This window comes from Dendropsophus ebraccatus, chromosome 1 (assembly GCF_027789765.1).
Source record: "Dendropsophus ebraccatus isolate aDenEbr1 chromosome 1, aDenEbr1.pat, whole genome shotgun sequence".
Lineage (NCBI taxonomy): Eukaryota > Metazoa > Chordata > Amphibia > Anura > Hylidae > Dendropsophus > Dendropsophus ebraccatus.
This window is the reverse complement of record NC_091454.1, coordinates 211071595-211084008: the sequence shown is the minus strand read 5'-3', so window position 1 is coordinate 211084008 and position 12414 is coordinate 211071595. Positions and strand designations below refer to the sequence as shown.

Sequence of the window (12414 nt, the reverse complement as noted above, 5' to 3'; positions counted from 1 at the left end):
TTTCCTAGATTCAGCTAATTGCTTGTTCAGCCAACTCTGACATTTTCAGCAGATTTCTTTTTATTGTCCCTGACCTTGTTCGGAATGAGTAATGCCAATATGTTCAGTTAACACGGATAATATGATAAAACCTACATCAACCATATTAATAAATGGAGCATGTTCTGTCTGTAGGAGCCAATGCAGCCCCCGGGCACTTGTACTGGCATCTTACCTCATCTCCTGAGACTGTCAGAACGCTCCTGCTTTTCTTCATCGTAAACCAGTGTGCAGGGGTCACACCAGTGCCCCCTTCAGCTCGCAGGCATACAGGTTTCTCAGTCTTCACGTCTAATTACAGTTTGCAATCTAAATATCAAGTATTCCTGCGTAGCTCACTCAATGAGACAGTAATCCAGAGTCTGCCACATCAAAAACCGGGTCTCCAGGCCCTAATCCATATGTAAATCCCGAGTCATATTTTCATGATGTGACACATGTAATTATATTCCATCATGGAGGTTATTGATAGAGACACCAACTCACTCAGGAGTTTGTTCTGCGGCTTACAATGGTAATCCCAGCTCTCCTGCAGAAATGATGGATGGGATTTCTTTTGTCTAGAGGTAGGAAAACCTGTCCACCTGCAAAAAAAAGAGAAGAGGTTAGCCATGTCTCTAGACGTTTGATCTCCACGATCGTCACTTGTACCAACAATGTAAAGTAACCAGAAAGTAGAGAGTATAGTGGTGAAGGTATCATGGGGTAAACCTCATTAAGGACTCTCATCAGAACATTAAATGGTAACACCAATAAGGGAATAGACATTGAAAGGTTTAGGTCAGTTGACCTACGAGCAAACACTCGATCGTATCTTTATAGCTTTGTCAACCATTGTCCATCGGCCACACATTTCCACTATGCATCCAACAATGATAGAAGTAATGGGCTAACGTACTGTCAATTCATGTAATCTGCTCTGATCTACTCGATCACCCCAGCTGTTGCTAAAGATGCCCTAGAGAAATTACTCAAGACTCAAGTAGCAAAAAAGGAATAAGACAATGGCATCCAGATTCTAAACCAAGACACATCAGAGTAGGCATTTGAGGTATGACATTGGAAGAGGCTGACGTTATGTGAAAGCTTTGCTGGACCATCTGTACTCTATCAAACTACAATGGGTTAAACGCACCTATGAGGGACAACTTTGCTCCTCTAGAGTGCTGAATAGGGGGGCAGGAGATCCCTATCCCTATAAGAAGTCATTTGGGACCTTCATCCTTTAGAGGAGAGCAGCCCAAAGGGGTTTTCAAATTTAGACCTGGTTCACACAAAATCCGCTGCGAGTTTGTAGTGAAATCTGCTGCAGATACCTTTCTATTCACTTCAGTGGGATGCCATCCCGCTAGAGTAAGTGAAGGTCAGCGCCATTAACCCTCCGCACTTTACCACTTTACCAGGTCCTTGCTCCGGCGTGATTTGGGGGCTCCTGACGTCTCCCGGCGCTCAGCCAATCAGTGCGTTGCCCACTAAGCTAAGGGGGTGAGTATGCTAAATCAGGGAAATGCATTATGGGAAATGTAGTTTCCTAACTTTGATATAGATCGGCTTTTAGAAAAACTTGTAACTCAGGAACGGCAGCAGCTAGAAAACCGGAGACGGCTCAACATACTCAGGGGGACTTGGTGAGTAAGACCAGCTAGCATTACATTTTTTCGCTCTTAGGTGGATAACCCCTTTAATTTGTCCATAATTGTGGACCTACAATAAAGAACAAATTTTGCGGACGTGTGACTGAGGCCTAAATCACTGGGGATCCCAGCAGTGGTTTAACCTGTGATCAGCTTACTTTCAAGGCACCTTTCTAACAAAAAGGAATTGGAGGGCCTTATCATGTTATTATGGACATACATAAACCGACCTATAAAATAATTGTAAGTTTTTTTTCCAAGAATTGCTGCATAGAGAGATGAGAGGCCTCTTTTCTTGGTATCGTTCTATAAAAAAAAAAAAAAAAAGCAATATACAGCAACATAAGGCAAGCAATCTCACAGCGGGGATTACAGAGATACTGGGATGAGAACAGTACTTTAATCATGGTACCACAAGAGGATCTATGCCGAGCCTACACCCCTAAAGTCTGGATTTTTATTGCCCCAAAACCTGCAATTTCTTACGGTTAAATGAACAGATTTTACAGCTGTGGATTGTAGAGCGCTTTACACCCAGGGCATAAAACATAGTAAATTTATTATCTCATCCCCCACCGTGATGTACATTTCAAGCTGATTTGGCTTCTGCAGGGACTGTGTGAGGAGAGTTACATCAGGCTGCCATCCAGCAGATACACCGTAATCAGCTCTCTGTCATCAGGCATTGCAGAGAGTCATCCGCCAGCCATGGAGCCCTGTCTAATGTCTTTGCTGAGTTTATCAGTAGACAGGACCATAATGTAAAAGATCCGGCTTTGTCAGCATTGTGTGATTCCCAGTCCTACGCTGTCTGCTTTTTTACTGTGGTATTATACAGGGTGGCTTAATTCCTTTAAGGTATAGCTGGCCATAAACATTAGATGACAATCTGCAGTCGCAATTGTTAAGGGACTTGTCATTTTAAAACACCATCTTAGGGCTGTATTCTCGGTTCATAAAAACAAGTGTCTTATTTGTACTATCCATATAGTAGCCAGGGTGGAGATCAGCTAAACAAGGCACGTGGCATACCTCTAAAATACATATAAAGGCCTTTGACTTGTATGACCCCATGTAATGCTTTATTTATCCAGGGGTGGCGCTGTAGGGAAATTGAACAGTTGCTCTTGGGATCTTGACTGATCATTTGGTCTGAACATTCATAACTGAACATAGATGTATTCCCTACAGGTTGGGAAGGAGTAAGGGCCCTATTCCACCAGACGATTATCGTTACGATTAACGACCGAACGAGAAATCGTTGATCACGTTATAAGACCTGGACCTATTTTTATCGTTGCTTGTTTGCAAAACGTTCGCAAATCGTTCGCATTGAATAAGACATCGTTCGGTCGTTTGCAATAGATACGAACACAATAGCGAATAAATAGCGAAGAAAAAACTATCGCTATTACGATCATAAGTAACGATTATCGTTCCATGGAAATGAGTGAACGTTTTCAGGTCTTTCGCAATAGCGGTAGTTTGAGATCGTTAATCGTTAACGATTATGCAAATGATAATCGTCCGGTGGAATAGGGCCCTTAGTCGCAGCCAGACCACTCTGGTGCTGACTTTCTCCAAGAACAATAAAGCCTTCACACCCGAACGTTATTTCTGTAGCGGCATGCTGTCGTGTCCGTTATCCCATCCCTGCTGCGGGTTGCACTGCACTCGTCATCTGTTTACTCACTTACTTTTTCTTAGTGTGCTTGTCTGGCTTCCAGGGGGATTGGGCTCCCTCTAGTGGAAGGCATACATCTGTTCACCTGTATTTATAGACTCAGCACACAAATTTTAGTGAATTCTAACCTAATTCCTAGTTTTCTGCCCAGCTCCAGTCTGAACAACATCTTTCCATCTTATTTTGAAGTTTGACCGCAGAAGAAGAGCATCTAGTCCCGGGGTCCAGTACTCCTTCAGTTCCTTCAGTCGGTGGTCAACAGAGACTTCTCTGAGGGTGGCAACCTGGGAGTTTCCGGCAGTTAAGCCCATCCTGGGGATTTGGTCCTGCTCTGGACAGTTCCTGACATGGACAGAGGTGGCAGCAGAGAGCACTGTGTCAGACTGGAAAGAATACACCACTTCCTGCAGGACATACAGCAGCTGATAACTACTGGAAGATATGAGACTTTAAAATAGAAGTAAATTACAAATCTATATTGTGTCACGTGTGTACAGGTGAAAAGGCTATGTTTCGACCCAGGGTACGAGTAGGTCTTAAACATATTCTCCGCTATTGGCTCAAAAACATGGTGCTGAAAATAACCACATTAACAGACCTCCTCAAGAACGCCTTCTATTATGAAATGCTGTATGCCGTCTACAATAAGGAAGGTCACACAAAACAATTATTTCACAAATAGAAGAAGTGTGCCATAAATGCAATTTTCGGCAAAGGAGAGGGTACACCTAATGCACCCCTTCAAATACACTGCATGGTATTGTACAGAAGAAGGCACCTTGGGCATACTGAAAATCACGTAACCAATAGAATTGAATTAAACAGTATTCTATTGGAACCACCTAATCTAGGCGATTGTCACTGTTGTGGTCTCGTTGCGGTTCTTGAAAAGGCATTGGTGGTACCTTTTCATTATGTTCTCTGTACTAAATCTTAGCTAACTCATGTCTGACCACAGCTTAACTTTCCATTACTCTGGTTTATTCATGTCGTTTCATGACTGCGAGCTCTAAGAGATTCTGCTCATGTTCTGCATATAGTCCTAATTGCCAAAATGTTTTACTACCACTGCTTAGCGGTTGTCACTAGACCTTGTATTATACTACACTGAATCACCGAATGGGAAACTCGATGTTTATATGTACTCTTATACCTGCGAATAACCATAACATACACATATATATATATATATATATATATATATATATGTGTGTGTGTGTGTGTGTGTTTTTTTAAGTAGGTCTTTGTGAAAACCTAACTATTGTGTTCATACAATATTTATCATACTCTGATCAATCATAGTCAAGATGCACTCAAGCTCAATCAGCTCAGTACTATATGCCCCTATTGTGCTGACCGCACCACTGATACTTCTTGCGCTACCAACGCCAGACCATACCCCCTCTAAAGGTGACCTGCTGACACACTTAGTGGCAGCGGCTAAGTTGTTAATACCGTTACATTGGTTGAGCACTTTCCCCCCTTCCCACACCCAATGGTTAGATAAAGTGAATCAGATCTGTAGACTTGAAGAGCTCACTAGCTGGGCGAACGGATCTCACGAGGCGTTCTCTAAAACATGGTCGCCCTGGCTACCACATAAAGGCACTACCTTGACCAATCTACAACTGACCCCTATCCCTCCCCCACATTCATAAGACCACTGAACTATATCCCAGTTCCCGCCTCCTCCCCCCCCCCAACCCCAATCCCTACATTATGCACGCTAGAGCCACCTTTGTACTGACTATAATTAGCTTGCTGTAACCCTGCTTATTCTTATTCTTGTACTGCTTGAGTTACCTGTACACCCCCCCCCCCCCCCCCCATATCACAACCTGAAGTTACCCTCCTTGACCAACCCGACTAATGGACGCTGGTCAGCATCTGACCATCACCCGACATGGACCCGACATTGGAAGAAGACCCAAATCAAGCCAATACCTACCCGGATATGAGGAGACCCAAGTGGACCTAAACCAACCCTTGACCAACCCCCCCCCCCCCCTCCATGTTATTGTAACACATGTTTATACAAATTGTCTGTATGCTTACAAATAAAAACAGATTTGTTAAAAAAAAAAGATGAGTCACAGCTGTTGGCGGTTATTAGAAGTTAAGCCCATGATGTTTGAAGGTGAAAGTGCCCACTGGGATCGGTGGCAGGCACACCCTGTGCGGAGACCTCCATTCTGGCAGTTCGAATGGTTAAAAAGTTATAACAAACAAAATAAAAAAGCTTTGTCCTTTATACCGCCCAACAAAAAGAATTTACTGTTTTCATGTCATTTTTTGAGCTAGAATATAAGGGGGGGCGATTGAGGTTTGGTAAGGTCATTGGTTATCCTGGTAGTCCTACTGTGTGCAACATGGTCAGTGCATCCAACAACTGCAAGACAGTGTGTGTTGAATGCAGCCTCCTCTTAGCTAGTACATAGGAAGTCATGGTCACACTCTTCCTACCAATGTCATACATATCTCGCCATTTATGTGTGTGTCCACCCCTACACATCATGGCATGTCAGCCCACCCCTACACACCATGGCATGTCAGTTCACCCCTACACACCATGGCATGTCAGTCCACCCCTACACACCATGGCATATCAGTCCACCCTTACACACCATGGCATGTCAGTCCACCCCTACACACCATGGCATATCAGTCCACCCCTGCACATCATGGCATGTCAGCCCACCCCTACACACCATGACATATCAGTCCACCCTTACACACCATGGCATGTCAGTCCACCCCTACACACCATGGCATGTCAGTCCACCCCTACACACCATGGCATGTCAGTCCACCCCTACACACCATGGCATATCAGTCCACCCCTGCACACCATGGCATGTCAGTCCACCCCTACACACCATGGCATATCAGTCCACCCCTGCACACCATGGCATGTCAGTCCACCCCTACACACCATGGCATATCAGTCCACCCCTACACACCATGGCATGTCAGTCCACCCCTACACACCATGGCATGTCAGTCCACCCCTACACACCATGGCATATCAGTCCACCCCTGCACATCATGGCATGTCAGCCCACCCCTACACACCATGGCATATCAGTCCACCCCTGCACATCATGGCATGTCAGCCCACCCCTACACACCATGGCATGTCAGTCCACCCCTACACACCATGACATATCAGTCCACCCCTACACACCATGGCATATCAGTCCACCCCTACACACCATGGCATGTCAGTCCACCCCTACACACCATGACATATCAGTCTACCCCTACACACCATGGCATGTCAGTCCACCCCTACACACCATGGCATGTCAGTCCACCCCTAAACCATGGCATGTCAGTCCACCCCTACACACCATGACATATCAGTCCACCCCTACACACCATGGCATGTCAGTCCACCCCTACACACCATGGCATGTCAGTCCACCCCTACACACCATGGAATGTCAGTCCACCCCTACACACCATGGCATGTTAGTCCACCCCTACACCATGGCATGTCAGTCCACCCCTACACACCTTCATGGCTGACAGTCACTTCTCACATCAGCGGCACATGGTACTCTGTTTCCATGTTGCTTATTCACAATGTCGACATTTGTCCTCTGACAGCACAATAGCACCTGAACATTTCATAAACTGCTCAGTTTCATAAATACTACAACCCCCAGCCCAAAACCCTATTATCGCCTGTGGTGTCCCACCATGGGTGTTTCTAGTTTGGGCAGCTGTCGCAAAAGCCTTGTACTTTAGAGTAACGTGGTGATGAAGGTGTATGTAAGTTTCACCACTAGATGTCACTATGTATCACTTTGTATGTATTGCACAGCTGTAGTCATTCAAGGGTTACTGTCTTATGTCCTATTCTGTGCACCAATGAGAGTTGCTCTTTTCTTCCTACCTATCTCTATTCTCTTCTGCACGCTCTCTTCACCACTCACAGGGACTGTTACACACACTCTGTAGGAAGTAGTCACATGGGGAGAGGAAGTGTAGCATCACATTTAGTTAGTTCTTCTCTGTTTCTCAGTGGAGCAGGACACACACAGATCAGGCATCCCTGCTGTACTTAGCCAGGAGCCTGGCTCTGCCAGGTTCCCTGTCCGGGACAGACCAGTTGTGGTAGTGGACAAACGTATGGAGAACACAAAGACTCTTTTTCTAACAGCTACACTTACAGTCAAGATGCAATTCTAAACACTAAAGGAGGACAAGTCAGAGAACACCCCAACCCACGCCGTGAATCTCTCGAAACAGTGCAGGGTGGTATCCTAGATAGAGGAACTGACCCCGACAGAGCAAAGCAGGCATATCTAAGGCCTACTGTTAGGCTAGGGACAGGGAAACACAAGGACAGGTGAGCCCTGAAGCTGGCACCTGCCCCACTGCCCCTACCTATTTGCCTCAGATGCTCTAATATAGCAAACGGACAACTGGACGGCAGTCCCTGATCTCACTAAAGTGAAAACACAAAACAATGAAGGGAAGTCAGAAATCCGGGTCAAAACCAGCCGAGCAGCAAAGTACAAAATCGTGTCCAAAGGGGTAGTCAAATTGTTAATAGCAAAAGTCAGGTTACCAGAAAATGAATACAGGGAAATGCTACATCAAGTAACACTAGGGTGAGCTAGGCACTTTCACAGGCAAGAAACATGAGTCAAGTGTAGATACTTATAGGACTACAAGTCCCAGCCCAGCCCAGATACTGACAGCTAACTGGGAGAGTCAGAAGTCAGTCACAATCACTCTGATCAAAAACACCTAGTGCTGATCTGCTGGGTGAGTGCAACACTGGACTCTGCTATAACCAGGAATAGCAGAGCAGAGTAAAAACATGAAAAGCAGTCTGACTGCTATGGACACCGAGCTGAGCGCATGACTCGAGTCCTAACACCTACGACTCACAGCGCAGGTGACAACGAGACACACTCGGACACTTAGCTCAACTGTGGTAACCAGGACTGGGGCTTGTGTCACCCTTGTAGGACAGGTAACCCAACACTGCAAGGCAGAAGGTGGTTTAGCGACACTCATGTCAACAAGTATTCTTCTCTCAAGTATTTCTTCTCACAAGTTCCAGCAGAGCACATAACTAAACTGTGTTGGGGCTCTCCCGACAAACTCCTCTCCACTTCTCTGAACTCTTCTCTTCTACTAAGCACTCAACTAAACCAGAACTCCTCTATTTTGCCTCAGCAAGTCAGTATCTCACAGCACAGATTCAGTGAACTTAAGTTTGTATCTCGGGAGTCACTCGTTACCTTATTATCCTGTATTGCAAGAGACTTGTCAATAAAGATCAGCTTATTCTACTGGGAGTGATAATTGCACCAGCACCTACACACAGACTACACCATCATTGGGTCAATTTCCCCTCTCTGTGGGTGGTGGTACCGGAAGTCTGGGTGGGTCATCTGTCCACTCTGGACCACCGTCATAAGAGCCCAAGGGACCCATCACAGCCCGGCAGGTCATTGACCATTTGGGATCAATATAGCCAGCCACACACACTAAAAGCAGGTATACCATCACACCTGTGTGCTGAGTTAGCACTGGCGTCACAACTACAACTGGCTGAGTTAGGATGCTTATCAACATAACATCATCTCACCTAATATACCCGTCAAGCCGCTTACCATATGTGACTACTTCATGAGCTCCACTCTAATAGGAAGAGGTCATAGTAATGCAACTAATTTCACAAAGAAAGATTTGCATTTGAAGGATGATGGACAAATTCATCTCTTTTGCAAAAACATATAGGGGGGATTATTATTTTTTTCCTGTCAATTATTACACAAATGTTATAGAATGCATCTAAGTTCAAAGTTTTTGCACAATTTTGTTTGCCTAACAGAGAATGCCAATGAAGCAATAAAGTACTGCTTCACTGTTTTTGCAAAAAAAAAAAAAGCAAATGATAAATCACACAGACTTTGACTAATCACAAACCATGCTCTATTGTAGCAAATAAAAGAGAAGAGACAAACGTGGCTAAAATAAAACATATTGTGCACGCCATTAAAGGCATAGTTCAGCAAAAAGAAAAAAAAAATCTTTCAAATCAATTGGTGCCAGAAAGTGCCAAAGATTTGTGATTAACTTCTAATAAAAAAAATGTTAAGTCTTCCAGTACTTATCAGCTGCTGTATGTCCTGCAGGAGGTGGTGTATTGTCTCCAGTCTGACACCATGCTCTCTGTTGCCACCTCTGTCCATGTCAGGAACTGTCCAGAGCAGCAGCAAATCCCCATAGAAAACCTCTCCTGCTCTCCAGACTGGAAAGAATACACCACTTCCTGCAGGACATACAACAGCTGATAAGTACTGGAATACTTGAGATTTTTTAATAGAAGTGAATTACAAATCCCTGATGCTTTCTGGCACCAGTTGATTTGAAAGAATTTTATTTTGCTCAACTACCCCTTTAAAAAAGTCACAGCCATCCATTATTAGCAAAATAAAATAAAATAAAGGTTACGTCATCTGTACTGCAGGGAGGAAGCCATGAAAACTAAAACCCCGAAACAAATCTCAAAAGTTTCAAGATTACTTATACATCTATTCCCCCCAAGTAATAAAAGTTGAGCCCACAGCAACATGAACTGTAACATACAAAGTTCTGGCCTTGGAAGGCAGAGATGAGAATACAGAAAGCATCACCATGTCCTCAAGGCCAAATATGGCTGCTCAACGGCGAACGCCTTGGCTAACGCTAGGGTGGTCGCTGTGAGTGGCATTGGTCCTCTCTCTGCTTCGGCAGTGAGAGGATATTTGTCCTGAACCTTTGCAGGTGCCTTCTGGCCCGGAAGGGGAGGGAATGTGGTTGGTTGGGGGCCCATCTCTTTTTAGAGTGGGCTTGCGATAGACCGCATCCTTGTTGCACTTTTTTGTGTGGCACGTCTGCACCTTTTTGTGCACTTGGGTGAGAGCACGCTCCTCGGACTCTCGAAAAAAAAAAAAAAAAAAAAATGTCCTCAAGGCCAAATAGGTCAGGTCCTTGCGGAGTTAATGGTTAATTCTTCATGTTTCCTCCAGTTCTGTTTGTCATCTTAGAGGGTTCTCTTGATTTTAGCATTTACCTTCCAGTCTCGGCTGAGAGGTCAGGGTCACCTCTCAGCGGAGGCCTCTGTATTGTCCAGCGCTCCACTCTTTAGACCAGTTACGTATTGAGGCTATGTTACAAGTCATTTCTGTTTTATTATAGTACTGAAATGAAAATCTTACTTTTAATCTGTTCCATTTAATAGACCATTAAGTGTTATCTCTAATGACTTATTTATTTAACGGATACCTGGGTAAAATGACATTTCAGATGGCTGCCGCCGTCTTACCTACTGCATCCATTAAAGGGGTAGTTCACTCAATCAACTGGAGAAAGTGCCAGAGATTTGTAAATTACTTCTATTAAAAAAATCCCCAGCCTTCCAATACTTATCAGCTGCTGTATGTCTTGCAGGAAGGTGGTGTATTCTTTCTTTCAGCCAATACTGTTGGCTGAAAGATAATTTAGCCAACAGCTATCTCTCTCACCCTCCCCATACACATGAAAAACTAGTACAGCCGAACATTCATGTATTCCCTATGGAAGTGAAAATCTATCACACTCAACCCCTATTCTGACCAACATCGTAATACGAGCCCCCCCCCCCCCCCCCCCCCCCCCGTATCCCCATCCTGATACTGTACTGAGTAGAAATCCCTCTCATTTTAACACATTTCTCCCTGATTAACTCTGCCGTGGTGGGACACTTTCTATCTTGTCTCCTTTTACCAAAGACCCTGTAGAACTGCAGAGATCCTCCTGTGGAAGCGAGCAGCCTTTTCCCATCTCCCTTCTGCAGGAGGACTGTGTGTGAGTGAGGCTGTAGAGCTCTCCCACTCCAGTGTTTAGGTAGCCTAGATCCTGCATGTATGACCACTGCTTCACTCTGACCCTTGAATTAACTCCTTCACCGATAGCTGCTTCAGACAGTACCACAAAAAGCAGGTTTGCCACCTGGGGAGTTGTGTGTGGAGGGAGAGTTAACTGATTAACCCCTTCTTTACTGATACAGTGTTTTTTACAGAACACTTTCCTTACCTTATTTTGGGTGGTGGGCCTTTGAGGCAAGAGGCAGGGACAGTGGGCCGGACTAGTCAGGGCTCACTGTCCTTGTTTATATGTGCTATTTGCCTCTCCTGACATATACAAGTGATTTCAATTACAAGCACATTCCCGGAACAAATTATGCTAGTAATCCAAGGTTTCACTGTACTACATGATTGTAAAGGTAAGGTCCCTTGCACACATCCATAATTTACTGTCCACAGTGGACCCAATATAATCTATGGGCCAAAGCACATGACTATGGATTCCAGACGGAGTCCAGACGGTTCATGATATGGTCTTGATTTCTATTGGTCCATGATTGTAGACAGCCCCTAGATTAAACTGCAGACTGCAAATTCACCACAACCATGTGCAGGAGGCCTGATGGATGGTAGCCATGGTTTACAAAGGAGCTGAATGCTCAAAACAGTAGAAAAAATTCCCTTCATGTTTTCTTCCTTTATCTTGGCGATAAATTGTAGTAGTAATAAATGCTATCAAAAGTATATATACCCCGCAAACAACATAAAAAAAGATCTCACAGCAAACTTCACTAAAACTTGATCCAAGAAAAAGATAAAGCAGTCGGCACTACCTGTTATAAGGCTGGACCTCTATGGTGTGCTTCTTGTATGGGAGATATATAGGGTCTATATACGGGTTGCTACTGCACAGCTGAAGATACTTAGAATGCCCATAAATCATCCACCAAGAAGAAAGAAAGCTGTGGGCACTCACCGTTCAGTAGACCAACTTTATTCGCGTAAACTGTATACAAAGTTCATTGTGGCAGGTAAAATGCGAAGAGACGCCAACCCCCCCTGCTATGACAGCTGTTTCACGCGACTCTACCGCGCTTCATCAGAAACTTGTTCTGCGAATTTTCATAATAATAATAACCTTACAAAAAGATCATTTTTCAATGAGTTTTCCAACCTGCGGAGCAGATTTTCCATAGTTGGTAATGAA

At 44.5% G+C, this 12414-nt stretch overlaps 1 protein-coding gene across 2 annotated transcripts in view; it reads right to left on the bottom strand.

Annotated features, from left to right (window-relative positions):
- Positions 1–12414, bottom strand: part of PDE4A (phosphodiesterase 4A) — a 570117-nt gene that overhangs the window by 446412 nt on the left and 111291 nt on the right. For both annotated transcript variants that reach the window (XM_069946405.1, XM_069946412.1), the window contains one exon: positions 215–623. In XM_069946405.1, coding sequence (XP_069802506.1) covers positions 215–256 — 42 coding nt within the window. In that variant the 5' untranslated portion in view covers positions 257–623. The remainder of the gene's footprint in view (positions 1–214; positions 624–12414) is intronic.